The sequence below is a fragment of the Cynocephalus volans genome, chromosome 18 (genome assembly GCF_027409185.1).
Source record: "Cynocephalus volans isolate mCynVol1 chromosome 18, mCynVol1.pri, whole genome shotgun sequence".
Lineage (NCBI taxonomy): Eukaryota > Metazoa > Chordata > Mammalia > Dermoptera > Cynocephalidae > Cynocephalus > Cynocephalus volans.
Genome location: NC_084477.1, coordinates 10,181,043 through 10,204,006, shown reverse-complemented (window position 1 = coordinate 10,204,006; position 22,964 = coordinate 10,181,043). Strand labels below are relative to the sequence as shown.

General features: G+C 36.0%; 2 protein-coding genes across 2 annotated transcripts in view; both read left to right on the top strand.

The window, feature by feature from the left end:
- Positions 1-22,964, top strand: part of DNAH14 (dynein axonemal heavy chain 14) — a 338,933-nt gene that overhangs the window by 291,515 nt on the left and 24,454 nt on the right. The window contains exons 69-76 of the mRNA XM_063082910.1: positions 2,098-2,516; positions 2,595-2,793; positions 7,562-7,798; positions 10,320-10,405; positions 11,909-12,065; positions 14,476-14,686; positions 17,496-17,598; positions 20,825-21,052. Of these exons, the coding sequence (XP_062938980.1) occupies positions 2,098-2,516; positions 2,595-2,793; positions 7,562-7,798; positions 10,320-10,405; positions 11,909-12,065; positions 14,476-14,686; positions 17,496-17,598; positions 20,825-21,052 (1,640 nt within the window). The remainder of the gene's footprint in view (positions 1-2,097; positions 2,517-2,594; positions 2,794-7,561; positions 7,799-10,319; positions 10,406-11,908; positions 12,066-14,475; positions 14,687-17,495; positions 17,599-20,824; positions 21,053-22,964) is intronic.
- On the top strand, positions 12,268-13,021 carry LOC134366459 (small ubiquitin-related modifier 1). Its single transcript, XM_063082841.1, has one exon. It carries the CDS (start codon positions 12,370-12,372, stop codon positions 12,673-12,675), a length of 306 nt encoding a protein of 101 aa, XP_062938911.1. The 5' UTR covers positions 12,268-12,369; the 3' UTR covers positions 12,676-13,021.

The following is a 22,964-nucleotide window of genomic DNA, read 5'->3' as shown; positions in this document are numbered from 1 at the left end:
TTTATAGTACAATCCATTTCTCATAAAAAAAAAATTCATCTATCTGTTTATCAATCCACCCACCTACCCTTCTACCTGCATGTGTGTATATCGCAAAATCCTTGGGATGATGTTAACCTTCTAATAACATGGTACTTTTGGGGTGGGAATGCAGGGAGCCCCACTTCCACAGCCTTGGTCTCCACTTGCCCTCTTGCTTCTCCTTTTGGCTACCTCTCAGGTGCCACAAGGAGGCCATATCACCTAGTAGAGGGCCATGCCTTAAGACCATCCATACCTGGAAGTATGTTCACAGAGCTGCCTTGGACATTCTGGGAGCAAGGAAAGGTCTGCCAATTAAAGTGCAGAGATGAATTTAAGCCTTTCCTACGTCATGGTTACAAAATCCTCCCTGCCAAAAGAATGCGGCTCTCCACCGTTTGGCATTCACCATAACACTGACATCACTTTCCTGACAAAGTGCTGCAACCAGCAACATTTTGCTGTGAGACGTGTGGCCAAAACAAGAATGGTTGTGATGAATTTGCCTCTCTACTGAGATGTGCAGGACATGCTGACTTGTTCAACATGTTCATAACCTTTGGCAAAGAACTAATGTTTTTATAGCATACAACTGCCTGAGTTTGGGGAAATGATTATTTTAAGACCTTATAAGACTTCACATTTTGTCACTAAAACCTCAAACTAAAAAAAAATTTAGGTGGGGAAGGTAGTAGGGAAGGGCATGCCTTTCTCCTCAGGTGTCTTCTTCAGTGTTTCTGCCTTCGTGTGCCATTGTCTTGACCCAATTCCAGAAAAAAGATGTTTGTGAAAAGAAAGAAAGTCAGCAACCATATTTAACAAAGAAAAGAAAAGAAAGAGCTCAAAGTTCATTGTATATTTTGTTATAAATACAGGCAAATCCTCACATAGAAGTATATTTGTTTACTATGAAATTTTAAATACTCACACATTTATACCTGGAAGGATCTGACTTTATTCCTTTTCTATGTTAATTACACCTAATGGGCTGTTTCTTTATAACACATGAATAAGCCATGCTTCTGTTCATGACAGGACTAGTTACATGGCCAGGATTTCCATACCTGTTTCTCTTATAAGATTGGAACCATCAGCTGGTAACCTGTTGGGGAGAAAACATCTAGGTACTATGTAATATACATAGAAAATGACACAGTTGATCTAACAAAATTCAGAAGCACGGCCACTCCCATTTTATGAACTATTCAAACAAATGTCATATTTTGCTATAACCTGTGCTTAAATTGAACAAAATATGGATTAAATGAGGCAAATGAAAAGTTGTTTACAGATGTGTGTTAAAGTTGTTTAACACACATCAGAGCACTATATGCTTTTGTTATACCCCTGGTGGTTATTCCCTACCACTTGTCTTTGTGTTAGACTCTGGGATATTTTAATAAGACTATATAACCTTTTACTAATAGTGATTTTTTAAATAAAAATTATTCTTAAAGAAACTAGTGTCCAGAGGTAAGCATCAAGGATGGTGATGGGTCTAAAAATCATATCATTAAAAAAAAAAGCAGTTGAGGAAAACAGGAATATTTAGCTCATAAAATAGAAGAGTTTATAATGGAAATCTGAGAGCTGCCTTAATATTTAAGGAGGGCAGAATTATTATCTGTGTGTCTAGAGCAGTGGTTTTTCAGGGAGTGAGCTGAGAAATCAATTTCATTGGTCATGATCAGCTTTATTTATTTAATAAAATAGAATGCAGTACAAAATATTAGAGTAATCACTTGTTTTTTTCTGGAAATGTTATTTTAATGTTCTCTTTGTACAACTATGTCTTATAATGGAATGGTTCCTTATTATGTGACTGTAAAAAAAAAATAGAATCCACAAAACACTAAAGTAATCTGAAAAAGAGATAAGGGAGTGGGAAGTAGGGCATGTGTTCTGTTAATCAAATTTATTAGAACTATGATCTATCTTCACTTAAGAGCCTGTCTCCTACATAAGACCAACAAAAAGTCAGCAGCAAAAACTCTTACATAAAGAGTACAGAATGAGAAAACTGTCATTTAATATTATGACCATTTTTATTTCACTTTTTTGTTTGTTTGTTTTTAGGGGGTGCATTAGATGATGAGGAAATTGTAGAAACCTTAAGAAAATCCAAACTGACTGCAAATGAAATTTCAAAGCGCATCAAAGCAACAAAAAAAGCAGAAGTTGAAATCCAAGCAACACGTAAAAACTATCTCCCCATTGCTACTCGAGGTACCCTGCTCTACTTTCTAGTGACTGGTCTTACACAAATCAACTACATGTACCAGTTCTCCCTAGACTGGTTTCGGCAGATTTTTGTTTCTTCAGTAGTTTCCAAAAGCAAAGAACAAGAACATAGTTTCAAAGAAGACAAAACGTCTTTGAAAAAAGTTCATGAGATTACAAATATTTCAAAAGAACCTCACTTGGAAAATGAGAAAAATCCCTTAGACAGGTGTATTAAAAATACAATAGATGTATTGACAAGAAATATTTTTAAGGTGAGATCTTTTTGATGTGAATTTTGCATACTTATATAATCTAGCTGGGTTAATCCAACAGTCATATTTTCCCTATAGGTGGTTTCTTCAGCTCTATTTAATGAAGATAAGCTTTGTTTCTCCTTTCGGCTTTGCACTACAATCATGCAAAATAATGCTAATGGAAATCTAATGCAGGATGACATTGGATCCCTACCAGAAGAAGAATGGAACATCTTTTTATATTCTGGCATATTGACAAATATTAAAAGTGTACTACCCCACCCTAGACTTAATAGTAAGTAAAAGTAATTACTCTGGATTTAGTAAAAAACTCATTTAAAAAAATGTTTCCTTCTAAAATATTAAAGGACCTCTGAGCCAGACCAAGTCAATGTTTGTATAATTGATTAAAGTAAAAGCACATGAGGTCAAGTGTGATGTTTAATTCATCATTATATCCCCTACACTGTTAAGCATATAATTGGTACTCAATAATTTTTAAATGAATAAATGACAATTACTATGGTTACTGTAATCCTACAAGCAGAATTTCTAATGGTAGTCAATTACTATGGTTATTGTAATTCTACAAGCAGAATGTCTAATGGTAGTCAATAGGGACACACACACACACACACACACACACACACCACACACACACACTGATTAAATACTATCATTGTTAAAATGTCCATACTACCCAAAGTGATCTACAGATTCAATGCAATCCCCATCAAAATACCAATGACATTCTTCACAGAAATAGAAAAAACAATCCTAACATTCATATGGAACAACAAAAGACCCTGAATAGCCAAAGCAATATTGAGCAAAAAATATAAAGCCAGAGACATAACACTACCTGACTTCAAACTATATTAAAAAGCTATAGTAACCAAAACAGCGTGGTACTGGCATAAAAACAGACACATGGACCAATGGAACAGAATACAGAATCCAGAAATCAGCCCATATATCTACAGCCATCTGGTCTTCAACAAAGACATCAAGAACACTCACTGGAGAAAAGACTGCCTCTTTTATAAATGGTGCTGGGTAAATTGGACATCTGTATGTAGAAGAATGAAACTAGACCCATACCTCTCTCCATATACCAAACTCAACTCAAAATGGATTAAAGAATTAAATATACATCCTGGAACTATAAAACTCCTAAAAGAAAAGCACAGGGGAAACACTTCAGAAGTAGGACGGGGCAAAGACTTTATGAATATGATCCCCAAAACAGGCAACAAAAAGAAAAATAAACAAATGGGGTTACTTTAAACTAAAAAGATTTTGCACAGCAAAAGAAACAATTAACAGAGTGAAAAGACAACCAATGGGGTGGAAGAAAATATGTGCAAAATATGCATCTGACAAAGGATTAAATATCCGGAATACACAGGAACTCAAACAACAGCAGAAAACAAGTAACCCAATTAAAAATGGGCAAAGTAGCCAAATAGGCATTTCTCAAAGGAATATGTACAAATGGCCAACAAACACATGAAAGAATGCTCAACATCACTCAGCATCCAGGAAGTGCAAATCAAAACCACATTGAGATATCTTCTCACTCCAGTTAGGCTGGCTAATACCAAAAAGACTGAGAATAACAAATGCTGGCAAGGATGCAGAGAAATGGGAACCCTCCTACACTGTTGGTGGGACTGTAAAATAGTGCAGCCATTATGGAAAATGGTATGGAGATTCCTTAAACTACTGATAGAACTGCCATTATGACCCAGCAATCCCACTGCTGAGTATATGCCCAAAAGAATGGAAATCATCATGTTGGGATACCTGTACTCCTATGTTTATTACAGCTCTATTTACAATAGCCAACAGCTGGAACCAGCCTAAATGCCCATCATTGGAGGAGTGGATAAGGAAAATGTGGTATATTTGCACAATGGAATACTACTCTGCTATAAAAAGAATGAAATTCTGCCATTCGCAGCAACATGAATGAACTTAGAGAAAATTATGTTAAGTGAAATAAGCCAAGCGCAGAAAGAGAAATACCACATGTTCTCACTTATATGTGGGAGCTAATATAAATAAATAAACAAACAAACAAATAGGATGAAAAATAAAAAGACACAGCAACCACAATAATTCTTTGAACTTGTTAAGAAAAATGAACAGAACTGAGATTGCTGGGGTGGGGAAGTGGGGAAAAGGAGGAACTAGTAAAGTGCCATGAAAATCAATTACATTATATAATGATAAATAAAAATAAAATAAACAAGAAAAGAAAGAATAAAAGATACAACAATCACAATAATTCATTGAATTTTCAAAAGGAGAACAGAAATGAGGCCACCAGAGGTGTGAAAGGGGTAGGGGGCTTAGCAAGAAATTTGTGAAGGGACACAAAACATGATCACATTGTATAAGGATAAATATAATAATTATTCTAATTTGAGGATCACATATTGCACACAGGTATTGATATTCAACACTGTACCCAACAGATATGCACAATAAATTACATTTCAATCAAAAATAAATAAGAAATATGAAGTGAAATGAATTAATTAAAATTTTTAAAAAGAAAAAGAAAAGGAAACTTACAGCATGTAAGATGATATTTGCAAACTGTTTATCTGAAAGGACTTAATAAACATAATATATAATGAACTCCTATAACTCAACAACAAAAAATCACATAACCTGATTTTTAAATGGGCAAAGGACCTGAATAGATACTTCTCCAAAGATGATATACAAATGGCTAACAAGCATGTGAAAAGATTCTCAACATCACTAATCACCAGGAAAATGCAAATCAAAACCACAGTGAGATATCACCTCATATCCACTAGGATGGCTACTACAAAAAACAAAACAAGGAGTTCCGGTCAAGATGACAGAATAGATGGTCCCCAGCATCACTTTCTCCCACAAATCAACCAATTTATAACTATAAAAAATGTAAAAACAGCCAAGCTGGGGCTGCTGGAGCTCAGGAAAAGAGGAGGAGAGACCTATGGAGTTCATGAAGGAGAAGACTTGAGGAGAGAAAGAAAAAACTGCTTGGAGCATTTTGGGCCACAGCCGCTTTAAGGCTGGAGCTGCTGAGTGCATGGAGCAGGAGCCAGCAGAAGCCACAGCTGTGCCCTTCGGATGGAGTTGCTTGGAGGCAGCAGGGAAGAAGAGGGCCTTGGTGGGTTCCCGTGGACCCATGCAGGAGTGAGGAGCCAGAACAGCTGAAGAAGGAGAGCCTTTCAGAGGCCGGTGAGTCATTGCAAGGGACTGGTACAGGGCCCATCCCATGGGAAGTGTTTGGAGCATGGGCAGTGGGGAAGACAGCCCCACCAGGAGAACACTGGGATACGTCAAAGACAGCCAATCCATCCCCAATCAGCATAAGACCACTCAGGGGAGACTGGTCGGGAATGCAGAATTGAATGGGTGCAGTTTGATGAAAAGATTCAGGCCCAGATCAACATTTCTACACAACCCAGGAGCCAGAAGAAACTATAAGGTCAACCATTAAACCCTGAGCTGCACAAAAAGTCTTCCCTAGGGAAAGAGCAGCAAAGCAGCAATTTAGCTCAACAACACAGCTCAAGTACTGGTTCCCACAGGAAGTTCCCCCATTTCAGAAGTAAGCAAAGGACAAAAAACTAGTTCTAGCCCACACACACCACCAGCTCCTCAAGGCCTGCCGGGGGACCTGAGGTATGGAGCCAGGGATCAGACCCCAGTCCCACATCCAGGCACACCACCAGCATCAAAGAGCATGCCAAAACGTCACCTACACGTGAGTGGCCCACGACAGCCAAGACAGTAACCACAGCTGCCGCGAAAGTGGCTAGACATCAAAACCACCACACAGACACAAGGAGAATCACCAGAGATCAAAGAAAAGAATAGGATGTCTCTCTCCACAAAGCCCATTCCAGAGTGACAGACAAAGCATCTGCTCTGTGATAATATTGAGGTACCTGAACACACCTTTCAGCATTGGACAGAAGAACATCTAGGCAACAAATCAACAGAGTAACCATTACTCTTTCAGAGGGACAGAAGAAATCTAAGATTATCAGTGATGGAAGTGGGGAGGGAAAGGGGGATGGGGAGAGATTGGACAAGGGACATAAAGAATAAGTACAATTTGTAGCAATATACATACTGATAATATTGATTTGATCAACATATGTCAACACTGAATCCCCAAAATATGTATAATCAATTATGATTCAATAAAAAATTTTTTGAAAAAAATGAACAAAACAGAAAATAACAAGTGTCATTTTCTGGCAAGGATGTGAAGAAATCAGAACCCTTGTGCACTCATGGTGGGATTGTAAATGGTGCTACCTCTGTGGAAAACAGTATGGAGTTCCTCAAAAAATTAAAAATAAAACTACCATGTGATCCAGCAATCCCACTCTGGGTATGTATCCAAAAGAATCAAAAGAAGAATCTGGAAGAGATATTCACATACTCCTGTTCATAGCAGCACTATATACAATAGCCAAGAGGTGGAAGAAACCCAAATGTCCACCAACAAATGAATGGATAAACAAAATGTGGCAGAAACATAAATAAAATGTTATTTCATTTTGAAAAGGAAGGAAAGCCTGTCACATGCTACAACATGGATAAACCTGAGGATATTATGCTAAGTGAAATAAGCCAGTAACAAAAAGACAAATACTACATGATTCCACTTATATTTGGTATTAAAGAAGTCAAATTCATAGAAAAAGGAAGTAGAATGGTGGTCACCAGGACCTGGGAGGAGAAAAAGAGGAGTTGCGTAATGGGTATAGAGTTTCAGATTTGCAGGAAAAGTTCTGAAGATCAGTTTCACAGCAATGCGAATATATTTAACACTACTGAACTATGCACTTAAACATAGGTAAGATAATAAATTTCATGGGATGTTTTTTACCACAGTAAAAATAATTACCTTTTACGTAATTAATTTTATATAAATTGGCTTTTTTCTCAGCAACAAATATCTGTTAATATTTGTTTTTAGTTCCTTTGTAATAAGTACAAAGGATTTATCTCTTCTAATGTGATCATTCTTCCTTTTCTATTAGGCATATTCGAAATATGCAAAAGTCAGCATCTTCAGTGGCTGTCGAATTCCAGGTGGAAGCAATGTCAGTATGTCAGCAGTCAGCTGGAGCCCTTTTCACTTCTGTGCAAATCCCTTTTATCAAATGCATCACAATGGGATGCTTTTAAGAGTAGTAAGGCTGTATATTCTCTGATCAGCACAGCTTTCTGTTCAGAAAATGTTTCACTGGAGGAAAGTATGAAATCACCAGAAGAAAGTAAGAAAGCATTTAATGTTTTAATCTAACTTTAGTGTGTGTGTGCATGTGTGAGAGTTTGTAGATCTTCAATGTGTAAATGTAGTTTGATATATTATGAAAAAATTGAAGAGAAGAATATAACTATGTTCTAAGCATGCATATGTTATTCAATGTAATCCTCATAACAGTCTTGTGAAACAATTATTACAACCTTCATTGTTGATGAGAAACTCTAATGAGAAATCAGAATTTCAGAAAGATTAAATATACCACACTAGTTTCATTATAACACACTAGTTTTGAAACTTGAAGCTGAATAAGCCTACATATATCCCTCATATTACATAACAGATATGTGTTCTTAAAATTACATAGGAAATAGATCTTTAAATGTAAATGACTTGCTATTTTTAGCACAACTTTTCCCTTTTCTTTTTCCATTTTGAACTCTCTTCCCTATTTTTCCCTGCCACTTCAACATGTGACAAACACCCCCACTCAGGAATCAGCCTAATTTGTTTTCATCCACATTTTTCTCCATTTTGCTCCAGAATTTGTCATAATATACTATTACGTTATGCAAAACATAAACATCCGTATGCATATTTGCTTTGCTTTTATTTCTATGGGATTAATAACCAGAAGTAAAATTGCCAGGTCAAAAGTAAATCACTTTTATGTTAATAGTTGCTGCAAGGTTGCTTTCATTAAAAGTCTATGATAATTTATGTTTCTATCGGCGATATAAATGTCTCTTTTACAATAGGGTATTGATTTTTTTTAACTTTTGCCAATTTGAAAAGTTTTAAATACTTTAACTTTAATATCCCTATTAGCAAGTTTAACTGTCTTTTCAGATGTTTGTTAACCATTTGGATTTGCCTATTTATGTACATTTTTCTATTGCATTGTTTATCTCCTTTTTAACCATTTGTCAGAATCCTAAAATTAAATAATTTGTCAGAATCCTAAAAAACTAATTAATTTTTTGTCTTAATATATATATTAACCTCTCCATTTAAATATTTTTCCCAATCTGTTAATTGTCTGTTAGATTTGTTTATAGTGTCCATACTATACAAATGCTTAAATGTTTGTATAGTCAATTACGTGTATTTTTTTTTCTTTCATACCTTCTTGATTTCCAGTTCTCACTTTATTTTTGTGTTTGGCAGCTGGCCAGTACAGGTATCGAACCCTGAACCTTGGTATTAACAGCACCGCACTCTAACCAACTTGATTTCCAGTACAGATTAAGATCTCATCCTTCCCTAGAGTTTTTTTCTTTGGGTCATTATTGCTTAATTTTGTTGCTCTTGTCACTAATCTATCTAGGAGCCATAATTTGTTATACTGTAAGATAAGAATCAATAACTGTTATTTAAAAAAACTCTTTATTGACCATTTTGGTAAAGTGAAGTTCTTTTCATTTTGCAAGTAACCCCAAATGTATCCATTTGTAATTAAAATTTTTATGTATCATAGGCTTCTTTTTAAAGATCAACACATTAATGTTAGCTATATTCAAAAAAGCTATTTCTGATTCCTTGAACTTAAGATAAGTGAACAGATGTGGTTTGATGGGGGGAGGAAAGAGAGGAAGGAAGAAAAGTAGAATTGGTAAAGGGACACCAAAATCAACTACATTATATATTGATAAATTAAAATAAAAAATAAATACTCTTAAAAAAAGCTATTTCTGTAATCTAAGTTGTATTTAAAGTTAGACATTGGGGGCCGGCCCGTGGCTCACTCGGGAGAGTGTGGTGCTGATAATACCAAGGCCACGGGTTCAGATCCTATATAGGGACGGCCGGTTGGCTCACTGGCTGAGCGTGGTGCTGACAACACCAAGTCAAGGGTTAAGATCCCCTTACCAGTCATCTTTTTTAAAAAAAAGTAAAGTTAGACATTGGGAAAATACCATGGAAATAAAAGGTAGATGGAAATAATAACTGTATCTGGAATAGCTGGAAACGAAGACTGGAAGCCTTTCCCCCTTGCAAGTGACCGTGTGATCCCATAGGATTCTATTGTAGTGGTAAGAGGGGTCAGTATAAAAAAATGTATAGGTATAATATTTAATTTTTCAAATATTTGATAATCTGTTGCATTTTCATTTGATTCTCATTTCCTATATCTGCCACAGGTGGGTTGTGAATAGAAATCTCTAACCTCTAGAGTTATTAGTTTATATTCATTAGAAAAACATCACATATGCAGAAGCAGGTTACAAAGTTTTGGCTCTGCCCCTTGCCGCACATTTTTTCCTTCAGCTGTCCACAGTCTCGTTATATCACTAGTCATCAACCACTTCAGCTGGACCAAGTTGAAACTTGAATCTACCTGAATGTCCACCTCTTTTGAGGTGTTGAAGCTAGCAATGCTCAAATCCTGAGGGAATAAAACTCACTGTAAAAGTCAGCCACGTTTTTAAAAATTTTTTTTTCACAATTTTATAATAAAAATTTTCACTGTGGAATATTATAGTGATACAAAGTATTTGATTGTTAATGTCAATTTCTTTCTCTATACTTAGCTGAACTTTTGAATGAAAATGAAGAAATGTGTAATCCTATAAATTTTCCCTGGGAGAAACTCACTCCATTTCAAAGACTTATTTTGGTAAGATATGCTATGAGAAAATACTGATATTCGAAGTGTTTTGAGCACTTTCTTAGTAACTTAAACTTTTCAAAATTTAAATTTTATAAGCAAAATATATTGATTTTTACAAGCTAACATTTAGTGAATGTTCGTGTCAGAGGAAAACGCTTACACTCCAGCCTCAGTGTTTCTTTCCTGTGGAGAGAGTCCAGTCAGAGTAACATTCCTGACATCTCTCTGCTCCCTGTTCACTCCTCCCAATAGAGGAGGAAGGTTTAGAAGGTTGTGAATTTAAGAGATGAGCTGAGAGTGCATGGCTCAACTCTTTCTTTCCTTCTGGGATGTGTCTAACCGCAAAGGGCATACTTTCTGCTCTGCTTCTTCATGTCATCAACTGTACAGGAACAGTCACTGGTCCACTGGGCAGGCCCATGGCTGACCAGCACTGCTTCTGACAGGTACATCTGTCTAATTCTAGGCTCAGAATCAGGAAGCACATCGTTGCTTCACACCTAAACCACATCCACCAACGTGGCCATTATGATTAATAAAGGTGATATTTTCCTGATTCCTCTATTGCTCAATTCCTTCAGAATCTGGCAAGGGGTGGGGGCTGGGAGTGGGCTGGGGATGTGAATGGGTGTCATTTATGTGCCCCCAAGACATCAGAAGTTTAGCAGGTGTTAAGCACTTTACATACTTTATTTCATTCATTATTTTATTTAATCCTCATAACAGTTTTAGGGGGTACAATTATTTCCCACATCTTACAGATTAGGAAACTGAGGTTTAAAAATTCCCTAATAGAGTCAGGCTTGATTCTCAGTTTGGCTCTGATGTTTGTGTTCTTGACAGTCATACCATGTTACACTTATCCAACTAGACCATCCTAAATTCATCCTTATCACTTCGAAATACTTTTTTTATTTTCACATTTACCCTCTAGTTTAGTAAGGGAAAAAATCCCTCCCGTCATTCCCCTCCTGACCTCAACTTTCTGTAAATGCCAGCCTAGACAACCAATAGCCCTTCTATTGATTTCTGCCTTAAACTTTATTTTTCAACACTTTAAAATGCACTCTAGATAGAGATTGCAAAAAAACCTGCTTCTGGCTAATAGATGTGTTTTATTTGACCTGTAGTTTCGTTCTGTTTTTTCAACTTTTCAAATGCAATTTATCACTAACAAATGGATTTGAACCTGTGAAGATCTTTCTTACAAGATTTCTGTCTTAGTCCTTTTAGGGTGCTATAAAAAATTACCTTAGACTGGGTAATCTATAAACAACAGACATTATTGCTTACAGTCCTGAGGTTGGAAAGTCCCAGATCAAGGTACCAGCAGATCCAGTGTCAGCTGAGGCTTGCTCTCTGCCTCACAGATGGCGTCTTCTTGCTGTGTCCTCACATGGCAGAAGGGACAAACAGGCTCCCTCAACCTCTTTTGTTTCATTTTACCAGAGGGAATATTCTCCTGGATGGTTTTTACATTTACCTTATCTTCCATGTCTTCTTTTTTAGATAAAAATTCTTAGACCAGAATGTTTAAAGAATTCAGTAAGAAAGTTTGTAACTGAAAAAATGGGAAATGAATATCTTCCTAGAACTGCAGTTAGTTTGAAAGAATTATATAAAGAATCCAATGCCAGAACTCCACTGATACTTATCCACTCTCATGGTAAGCTATTTGTGAATAGTTATGATGATGATATACTATCAGTCAAAAGATGTGGACAAGTAGGTTCTCTGTCAGGTTTTCTGTGTTTAAAATATTTTCCTATTCTTATTTAAACATTGTGGAAAAGGGACTGATTAAAACTTTAATCTAAACTACATTAAGAATTAATCTTTCTAAAAATATAAAAGGGCAGTCGCGGTGTTGTGCTGTGGGGAACGAGGACGGATTTGTAAACCCCCGAGCAAGGTTCTGCCTACCTGAGGCCGCTGCTGTGCAGAGACCCCTGGGTGAAGTCACCGTCACCATGTCTGACCAGGAGGCAAAACCTTCAACTGAGGACTTGGGGGATAAGAAGGAAGGAGAATACATTAAACTCAAAGTCATTGGACAGGATAGCAGTGAGATTCACTTCAAAGTGAAAATGACAACACATCTCAAGAAACTCAAAGAATCATACTGTCAAAGACAGGGAGTTCCAATGAATTCACTCAGGTTTCTCTTTGAAGGTCAGAGAATTGCTGATAATCATACTCCAAAAGAACTGGGCATGGAGGAAGAAGATGTGATTGAAGTTTATCAGGAACAAACAGGGGGTCATTCAACAATTTAGATATTCTTTTTATTTTTTTTCTTTTCCCTCAATCCTTTTTTATTTTTAAAAATAGTTCTTTTGTAACGTGGTGTTCAAAAAGGAATTGAAAACTGGCGCCCCATCTCTTTGAAACATCTGGTAATTTGAATTTTAGTGCTCATTATTCATTATCGTTTTTTTTCATTGTGTTGATTTTTGGTGATCAAGCCTCAGCCCCATTCATATTGCCTTCTCCTTTTTAAAAATTACATGTGTGCACAGAGTGGCCACTTTTTTCAGAACTGTTCATTTTCAGGCTTGTGGCGATAAATAAGATCAACCAATGTGAGTGTTCATAATGACTTTCCAGTTGGCCCTGAAGTTCTAGCTTGTGATTGCTTCACTCCTGGACTGTGATTATTCAGTAGGAGATGGAAGTTTCTCAGAGAACTGAACGGTGGAAAAATGACCTTTCCTTAATCTGAAGCTACTTTTAAAATCTGAGGGTCTGGACCAAAAGAATATCAAGTTGGAGTCGAGATGACAGATATGATGACAATAATGACTAACTCCAAAGATGGCTTCAGTGAAGAGAAAGCATTTTAAGATTTAAAAAAAATCTTGTCAGAAGATCCCAGAAAAGTTCTAATTTTCATTAGCAGTTGTTAAAGTTATTCATGCAGAAGTATATACAACAGAACGCTGCTCCTTTTGATTTTATTTGTATTTTTTGGCCTGGGATATGGGTTTTAAATGGACATTGTGTGTACCAGCTTCATTAAAATAAACAATATTTGTAAAAACCGTAAATAAATAAATAAATAAATAAATAAATAAAAATATAAAAGAACAAAGAAGAGTAAACTCCCAGATTCACAAATATGGAAAAATTTATCAGTGCTAATTTTCTATTAAAATACCTTCCAAACACATATTATTGATCTGAAAGTTGTAATTTCCTTTACATTTATTAATAACTGTTTTAAATAACATTGACTTGTGTGAGTATATGTTATAAAATAAATTATCAGAAATTGGCTCTGCTGATCCAGCCCTTGTAATTCCTCAAAACTCCAAATGTTTTTATTTTCTTTTCCTTGTCTTTGCTCCTAAGTAAAATATTTCCTCCTAAGCAAAATCTTTCTTCATTTATCTTTGGTTCTTCATCGTCTCCAAATCGAATGCGTCTTTAGAATTCATCATTTGCAAATTTTGATTCCATTACACAAAAACCTTGTCCAGAGTGCCTCCACCTAGAGTCTTCCTCACCTGGAACATTTCCATGTGGAGCACCTGGTTATCTACCTGACACTCTCATAATAGCTGCTGTTCCCAAGGCGGTGGCAAGGGCTCCAGCCATCACATCAGTGTTCTAAACCACAGAATGGAAGAAATGATGAAGGGCGTACCTCCTCCCTTTAAGGAAATATACAAAGCAACACTTTTCCTAACAAACGTTTGCTGCCAAAAACCTAGTCACAAAACTTAGATGCCCATACCTAGCTAGCTATAAGACAGGCTAAAAATGTAGGATTTTAGCCAGGTACACGGCCATCTCAAGGAATATTGTGGCATAGCCACCGAAGAGGAAGAGACAAGTAGACGACCAGCAGGTGCTATGGTTAGACACTGTCATCCCCAGTGTGTTAGGAAACCTAGGGCACCCGGTTAGTAAACAGCAAAGCCAAAATTTGAACTCTGGGCTCTAATTCCAAAGCCTGTAGTCTTTCCACTATGGCTACATTTTCTCTCCCCAGCACTCAATAAATGCTGATTGTGCTTTTAAGAGGGAATTACATGAGCTTACAGTTTTATGTACCTCTCCACGTTGTTATACAGGGACTGACCTCACCAATATTCTCCTGAGATTTGCTCAAGAGTTAAAAGGAACAATGCATCATGTGACCATAATTTCTCTGGGCCGTGGCCAGGCAGCGAAAGCTGAAGCCCTCCTTGTTAAGGCATTAACCCAGACGCAACAGTGGGTCTTCCTCCAGAACTGCCACCTTGCAGCATCATTCATGCCAAGGCTCTGCACTATTGTAGAATCGTAAGAGTTTCACATTTATTTGTAAAGGATCGGATTCATTATAAAAACTATAAGTAAAACTGGAAATGGCAACACGTATTGTGTGTAAACAATGATAAAATAATGCGTCGAGCCACTCAGAGGAAACTTAAGCTATCCTGTGTGGGTTCTCTTTTCTCCAGGGACTTGAAAACTACACTAAGAATACGATGATTTTTATTAGGGAAAAAAGGCATCTTTAGTTTTTGTTCTCTATCTTGTTTATCACTTTCTTTCTTTCTCTCCTTCTCAAAGTCTCATTGTTGATAGATATGCATGCACACATACACACTACATACACCAATGTATAGACATATATATATATCACCGCTTTTAATATTCTATGTGATTCCAAACAACAGGGCATAATACCTGATAGCCATACTTTCAATGATGGTTTATTATATTTAGTATCTATTCCAACTTTCTCTGGCTCAACCCAGTTTTCTAGGCTGTACTTTCCAAAGCACTTACTCAGTCAGAAATTTCCATAGGTTCAGCCTTCTTGTTTATAGTGGAATTATTTGAAAGTTGATTGCTATAACGTTGAGTGAAGAATCAGCAATGTGATGGATTAGTAATGTTTTAACCAGTTACGTTCTGTAGTTTTTTATCAGCCATCTGTCTGCTTTACTCTGTATGACCAATATTGTATGGTAAAAGTATATTCAAATGTGGGTCTCTTTGAGCTGTTATTTTTATGCTTTGAGCACATCCAAGGAAACGATAAAACCAAAGCACAACTGCCCTGACTTAAATTTCTAAAAACTTTCCTAATATCATTCATGCTGTTCTCACACTGTTATTCTATTACCAGTTTGAAAACTATTTAATAATCTCTCTTTTTTTACATTTATTTTATCACTTAAGAGAGTCAGGAGATGGAGATTACTTAATTATTTGACTACAATATACGTAAACTTTAGAAGATGACACAATAATTTCTACCACTTCTTTCATTCATCAAAAAATATATATATTTATAGGGCATCTGCTATTTGCCAAGTATCATTCTAGACACTGGAGACACAACATGGACCAGACAAACACCGTAGCAGCTTTCATGGAGTATATTAAGGTAGAGAGAGATAATAGAATAGCAGATAGTGATGTGACATTAAAAACATGGAAAGAAAGAAATGTTCCTCAGAACAAAATTTCAGAGTCTTAATAAGAGTAGTTAATGATACATTAAGAACATTCCATATAGAGTGTGATTAAGATATATTGTACTTCTTTATTAAATCAAGCCTTTAGATATTTAAGACTGCCACTCTTCCCACAGTGGGAGAGAAAAGTGTGAAGAAAAAAAATTCGTTAAATTTAGGAGTTAAAGAAGTATGTTTATGGTTTATTGTTAGAAGGAAAAGATAAGCTACAAATAATGTGTACAATATAATACATTTGCTTAAAAAATGAGAGAGAGAGAAGCAGAAAGATTTTAAAAAAGAGAAAAGTGTATTTAAACTTACTTAGGGGAATTACAGGTGATTTTTGTTTTTCTATCTCATTTTGTGTTTAGTGTTTTTTGCTTTTATTGCTTTGTTTTGTAAGTTTTTTAAAAATGATTTTAGACTTGCAGAAAAGTTGCAAGAACAGTACAAAAACTCCTCTCCACTCTACATTTCTGTTTTCCAGTTTTTAACATTTAGCCCATCATTTCTCTTCTATATATACATAACTTTTTTCTGAATCACTTGGAAGTAAATTGCAGACATGATACCACTTGACCTTTATATACTTCAGTGTGCATTATTGATTACCTCACCAGCAGAACTTAGTTATATTTAGCCCATTGCCCCAATAATATCTTTTATTGCAATTAAGAAAAAAGTCCTGGTTCAGACTTTAATTCAGAATTTCTCATTGCATTCAGTTGTCATGTCTCATAAATCTCCTTTAATCTAGAACAGTTCCTCAGCCTGTCTTTATCTTTTGTAACTTTAGTGTTTTTGAAAAATTCAAGCCAGTTATTTTGTAAAGTGTCCCTCAAGTTGGGTTTGTCTGATATTTTCTCATGATTAGATTAAGATTATGCAGAATTGCAGGAATACCACAGAAGTATTCTTCTCGATACATCATATCAAGAGGCATATGATGTCAATCTGTCTCACTATTGGTAATATTAACTTATCATTTGATTAAAGTGGTAGCTGCCACTGTGGGAACTTTCACACCGTGTGTGTGTGTGTGTGTGTGTGTGTGTGTGTGTGTGTGTGTGTGTGTATACCTTTCACCTGCTATTTTTAAAATTCATTGATAATTTTTGACTGAACGATTTCTATATATACTGTTTGCCAAATGGTGGCTTCATAACTCCACAATTCCTTCTAATTCCTTTAAAGATGTTCTGCTAAAGGATGAGCTTTTCCTTCTCTCCCATCTATTGATTCATTCATTTATTTATAGCAGTCTGGACTAATCAATTACTGTTTTACTCAATGGATCATAATCCATTACTATCATTGCTTATTTTGATGTTCAATTGTCTCAGATTTGACCAGTGGATCTCGTTTTGTTCTTAATTTGCCATTTTTTCCGAGGTTTCTTGCAGTGAATGTAAATCACTTTTTGTTCGTAAAGGAGGGTAAGCTACTTTTTAAAAATGGGAATTAATGTGTCTTGTGCAAATGCTTGTATATACCATGAAAGTTCTTTTTTATAATAATATCTTCAGTATTAAAATGGTTGGTAAAGTCACTTCAGACATTGAAATGCTATGATTCTAAGAACATGTTGGTTTTGTTCAAATTTTTCACATTAAAATATTTATAATTTTTTTATTTTGCAGATTTAATAGTCCAGATGTGACAGTAGACCCTGAGTTCAGGCTCTGGTTAAGCACAAAAACAGACAGTTCTTTCCCAGTTCCAATCCTTAAAAGGGGTTTAAAGGTAAGAGCAAAGCATAACACATTCTAGTATTGACTGAGGAACTCTGTTTGAACATACATCATTTTGCATTTATAATTCTGAATTAAGAAGAGAATGCTCGTTCTGGAATGCTAAATGTCAGCTTTGTGCTCAGCTCCATATGGTACCAGGAAGGATACTGAAGTAGTAGATAAGATTCCTGCTTTCAAGCAATTCACAATTTATATGTTTGTTTTCTCAAACAAGCATGCTTCCAATTGATAAAAGCCAAAATATACAATTTGCATCTTTTTCCTGCCCTTCTCTTCTCTAGCTTTGTCTTCTTTATGCTCCTCTTAACCGTTTTACAGTTCATTAATTCTCTGGAAAGGGTCTGGCGGGAAGCATGTTGAAACTATTTACTAAAAGGCCCTAATTAAGGATTATCTGTGACTTCTACTTATATCCACCATTGAGGTTGAATAAATCTGAGACTCAGTCAATTCTGTTAAGCGAATGTTCAGCTGACCAAAAGGTGGAGTCCTGATAGCAGAGAAGACTGGCCAGTGGCACAGGCAAAATGCTGTGCCAGACACACCTACGGCTTTAACAGAACTGGCATGGGGGTGGAGGAAGTCAGGGGGATAGAGTCCTGATCCAGCCTGAGAATAAATCAGATTCACCCCTGGAAAACTAAGAAATGTCTCCCTGTCACACTGTTCCCTGAACCTTCCCGATCTCCTCTACGCATCTACCCAAGCTGACAGTACTGAACCGCTTCCCAGTGACCCTGCTCCTGGAGCAGACAGAACATGGAGAAATCCACAACTCTTAATCTAAAACTCAAGCTATTCCGTTTATCTGCCAGAGTCTGGCATGTTATGATCTCAGGCAGCCTTTTATCTTTGGCCAGGAGTGGAGGATTTGGGAGGTGGAAGTAGCAAGGTCAGAGGAATGAAGGGTGGCAGAAAGGGCAGAATGAATAGAGCTTCAAGGGACATTTCACCTTCAGAAATTCATTGATCTAATCCAACTTTTAAGTCTTCATCAATGTTAGTGTTTTTAATGTGGTTATAATTAGTGCATACATAAAACAACAGGGCTTTTTCATGTACCATTATCTATACAGAGATAATAATTTTCTTAACTTACAAATAAGGGCACCTACAAATAATTAAGGAAAACATTAAAATCCCATAAAAATGGGCAAAGAACATGAGGTCAATAAACATATGAAAAAATAAAACTTCATCCTCTAGACGTCAGAGAAATGCAAATCAAAACAATGAGATACTTTGATAGCCCATCAAATTGGTGAAGACTAAAGGTAGTTGTGATATGGTTAGTGTTGTTAAGTATACTATGAAATAACTACTCTCACATAGTGCTGACAAGGTAGTATCAGAAAGATATTACTCCAAAAAGGAATGTATTTTGATAAATATATATACACACACGCACACATTTTCAAGTGTGCGTGTGTGTGTATATATATATATATGCATACATACACATATATATATATATAGTATTTTAAATTTTTATTCAATTTGACCAAGTGACCCACTTCTAGAAAAAAGCCAGATGAATTAGGGTGCATTTATGTGATGAAATAGTACTCTGTCACTAAAAACCAAATCTCTCTCTTTCCCCTGCAAATATAGTTCCTTAAGGAAGTGGGCAGACATGAGAAACATGAGAAGGAGGTTTCTTTCTTTTTTCTTTTTTTTTTCTTTTGACATAGTAAGTGTTTAATTTGATGAATTTTTATAAATTATATACACACATTGTCCACCACTTCAGTCAAGACACAGGATATTTCCATCAATCCAGGAAGTCCCCTGAGAAGGAGTTCTTGAAAGAATCAGTCACAGCAGTTGGAAAACAATATTCTGTGAATATTTCTCACTTCTGCACAGCCAGGGCTGTCTGAACAAAGATTGCTGGCCACCTACATAAAAGGATGTTTGAAAAGCAAATATGCCTTGGAAAACAGAGAATCTCTCTCCTCTACTGTGCACTTTCCAGGGCCATTTGCTCACATTCTAAGGGTGAAAGACCCTGAGAAGCTTGTCTTCTCTCTCCTGGGCCACTTACTTCAGTTCTAAGGGTAATAAAACTCAAAGCCATTTGCTTACACCCCAGTGGTTATAAAAATCTAGAGACCTCTTCCTCTTCCCCAAAGAGAGGATGTTTACATCACAAAGCAAAAGTCTCTCTCTCTCTCTCTCTCTCTCTCTCTCTCTCACAGCAGGGATTGCTATGCCAACCATGCTATATAAGCTCAATTTTCCTAATTTGGATCCCTTTCCTGTGGTACAAACCCTGCTCTACACACGCAGAATACATCTGGCCCTCACTGCATCACCCTGTGGGGTACTGGAGCATGGGGGGAAACTGACACGAGCTGCTCTGTGTGTAAATGATCAATCTGATCCCTGATCCAGAAATCTCATGTTCATGTATGCACACACATCTATGTACCATCTATACATATCTGCATAATTTTTATATATGATATGCATAGTAGAATAACTAGATTTTTGATTTGCCAATGAATCTTGAAAATGGTTACATTCTTAGCTTTATGTGTGTGTGCGTGTGTATGTGTGTGGGTGTGTGGGTGTGGGTGTGGGTGAGTGTACACAAACTGTGCAAGTAGAGTACCATTTCAAACCCTTCAGTTTCAGGTTTAACAGCCATACTCTAAAAAGGCCCTCCAATTGATTCCCTCCACACCTCACCCCCAGTCTCACATCACTTCAATTATCCTAGTTAAGAAGTCAACCAAATGGATTTTAAATGCAAGCAAAACAATTTAGTAACACACCAAATTAGTCGTTCTCCTCTTTAATAACAGTGATGACTAGATACTTTTGCTGGTTCAGTTAGTGATGTTTCCTATGATTTGGCACCCCTGCATCTGTTACCTTGCTGAGACCGTGCAGCCCTGATTCTAGGAAAAGTTACAAACTCTTCCTTGTCAAACTTCATGTTTTGTTCCCCAAACCCTACATGGGAGCAAATAGAAGTGCTTTTAATCACAATGTTATAAAATATAAATTGGAATAATAAAGAAAATCTGAGAAAATCCTTTTACAGAAATTTTCAAATGGCAAAAGAAAAGCACAAGGTTTTCCATTTGCCAATGAATCTTGAAAATCGTTACATTCTTAACTAGTTCCCTGCTATACAAAGAAGAATCCCTGCTAGACCAAGTGCCTGCATTTGTCCTCATGTGCCATTTTTACTCACATTTGTTTTAAAGATTGCCATGGAGTCTCCCCAGGGATTGAAAAGTATTTTACTTCAGACGTTTGGATATAGGTGGAGTGGAGAGGTAACAGAAGAGATATTTGAAAACCCTGACTGTGGACAATGGTGGAAAAAACTTTTATTCAGCCTATGTTTTTTCAATGCTGTGATCAATGAACGAAAAAATTATGGAATATTGGGCTGGAATATTGCTTATAAATTTAATTCTTCAGACTTGGAGGTAAGTGCGGTCTCTTCAAAACAAACGATAACAAATAAATGACAATAAAATACAAGTTGAGGGCTTGCCGGGTAGCTCAGTTGTTTAGAGCACAACCTTATAATGACAAGGTCATGGGTTCAGATCCCCTTACTGGCCAACCACCAAAACAAACAAATAAACAAGATACAAATTGAGAGCCTACTATGATCTACAAAAATACTAAGTGTTTTACATGGTGGTAAGAAAATGAACTCTCTAACTAGGTAGTAAGGACTAATATTTTAAAACACGGACTTTGAAAATAGCTTTTCTATAATTGAATTACAGCTCCACCACTTGTAGCTATATAAGTATTTTATCTATTGGGCAGTCTAATTTACCTCCCTGGGTTTTAAGTGTTGTTGGCCAAAAAAAGCAGGGTGGGGGTGAACAAAAGTCAGTACCTACTCCAAAGGATCATTATATGATGCAAACTATTTAATATAAGAAAAGCACTTAGAACAGTGCCTGACACATACAAATCACTATTAAAATGTTTGTTAGTGTTATTCATTTAAAGCAAGTCAGATTACATTAACCCATCATGGGGGACAAAAAGTTTAGCTCAATAGTCTTTCTTTACTAATCTCTATGTAGAACCTTCCATTTGTGCTTTATTGAAGGGTGTTTTCTTTATTGCCTAAAGTAGATGAGAGAGAGCACCTGCTTAAATTTTTCCCAGGTTAATTTTCTTGTAACTATGCTTTCAGTGTAGAACATTGCACCCTTGATTACTCATTCATTTATATGTTAGAGTAGATTTTTCAAAAACTTAATTCTGCCTCTGGACATTTATCACCTAGACCCACCTTAGATGGGTAACCTTATATGTTTTCTATACGGCTTCGTTAAGTTTTTCAGTTTCACAAGAGGCTGTCATACTCACTGCAAGCTCAACTGCCTTTCAGATTATATGCTTCTGTACCTAACCAGGAACATAACATAAAAGAGCTGCATTTTGAATATTTGCCAAGAAATATGAGCTCAAGCACACGTCTACCCAAACCTAATTCAAAGCTCAATCAAAATGCAAACGATATATTGGGGAAAACACTTGCACCTCATATTAGACACTTTGGTGGAGAAATAATTGGTATCTACTTTTTATTAGTGTAAAGAAATGAATTCAAGGAAAGGAAAAGAAGTGTTTATTGGAAACAGTATAATGTCTAAATTAACAAAGAAGTAAAAGGAAAATAAATAACAATTTGATCAAACTATCAAAAATAAGATAAGAGGGAAGGAAAGAAACAACAAAGTAAAATAAATAAAACAAAGCAATATGAAAGGAATATTATCAGTCATTATATTAAGCGTAAATAAACTGCACTCCCTCTTAAAAAACAAGACTATTAAATTGAATTACAAAACCCAGATATAGGCAGTTTATAAGAACAACACTTAAATTAATGGAAAAAGATTGATACTACCAAGAAAATAAAAACAGAAAAAAACAGGACTGGCAATATTAATATCAAGCAAAATGGAATTTAAGCTGAAATAAGAGAGAGAAGCAATTTATGAAGAATATATAACAGTCATGAAAATAGTATGTACAGAGTGCTTACTCTCAGGCATGGTTTAAAATTCATTTGGAGTAGGAGTAATTAAACCTCACAACAGCCCTATAAAGAAGGTAGTATTATCCTCATTTTTTAGTTGCAGTATACAGAGGTTAAGTAGCTTGCCTAATTAGTCAGCAGAACAGACATAATTCAAACATGGGCAGTCTGGCTTGTGAGTTTATGCTCTCAGTCACACACTATATGGCCTCTATATTCATCATACAATAGCGTACTGTAGCATGTATATACACATATAATGTGTGTATATGCACACACATACATACATGCACATATGTGTATGTATGTATGTGTAATTACTGTGGGAA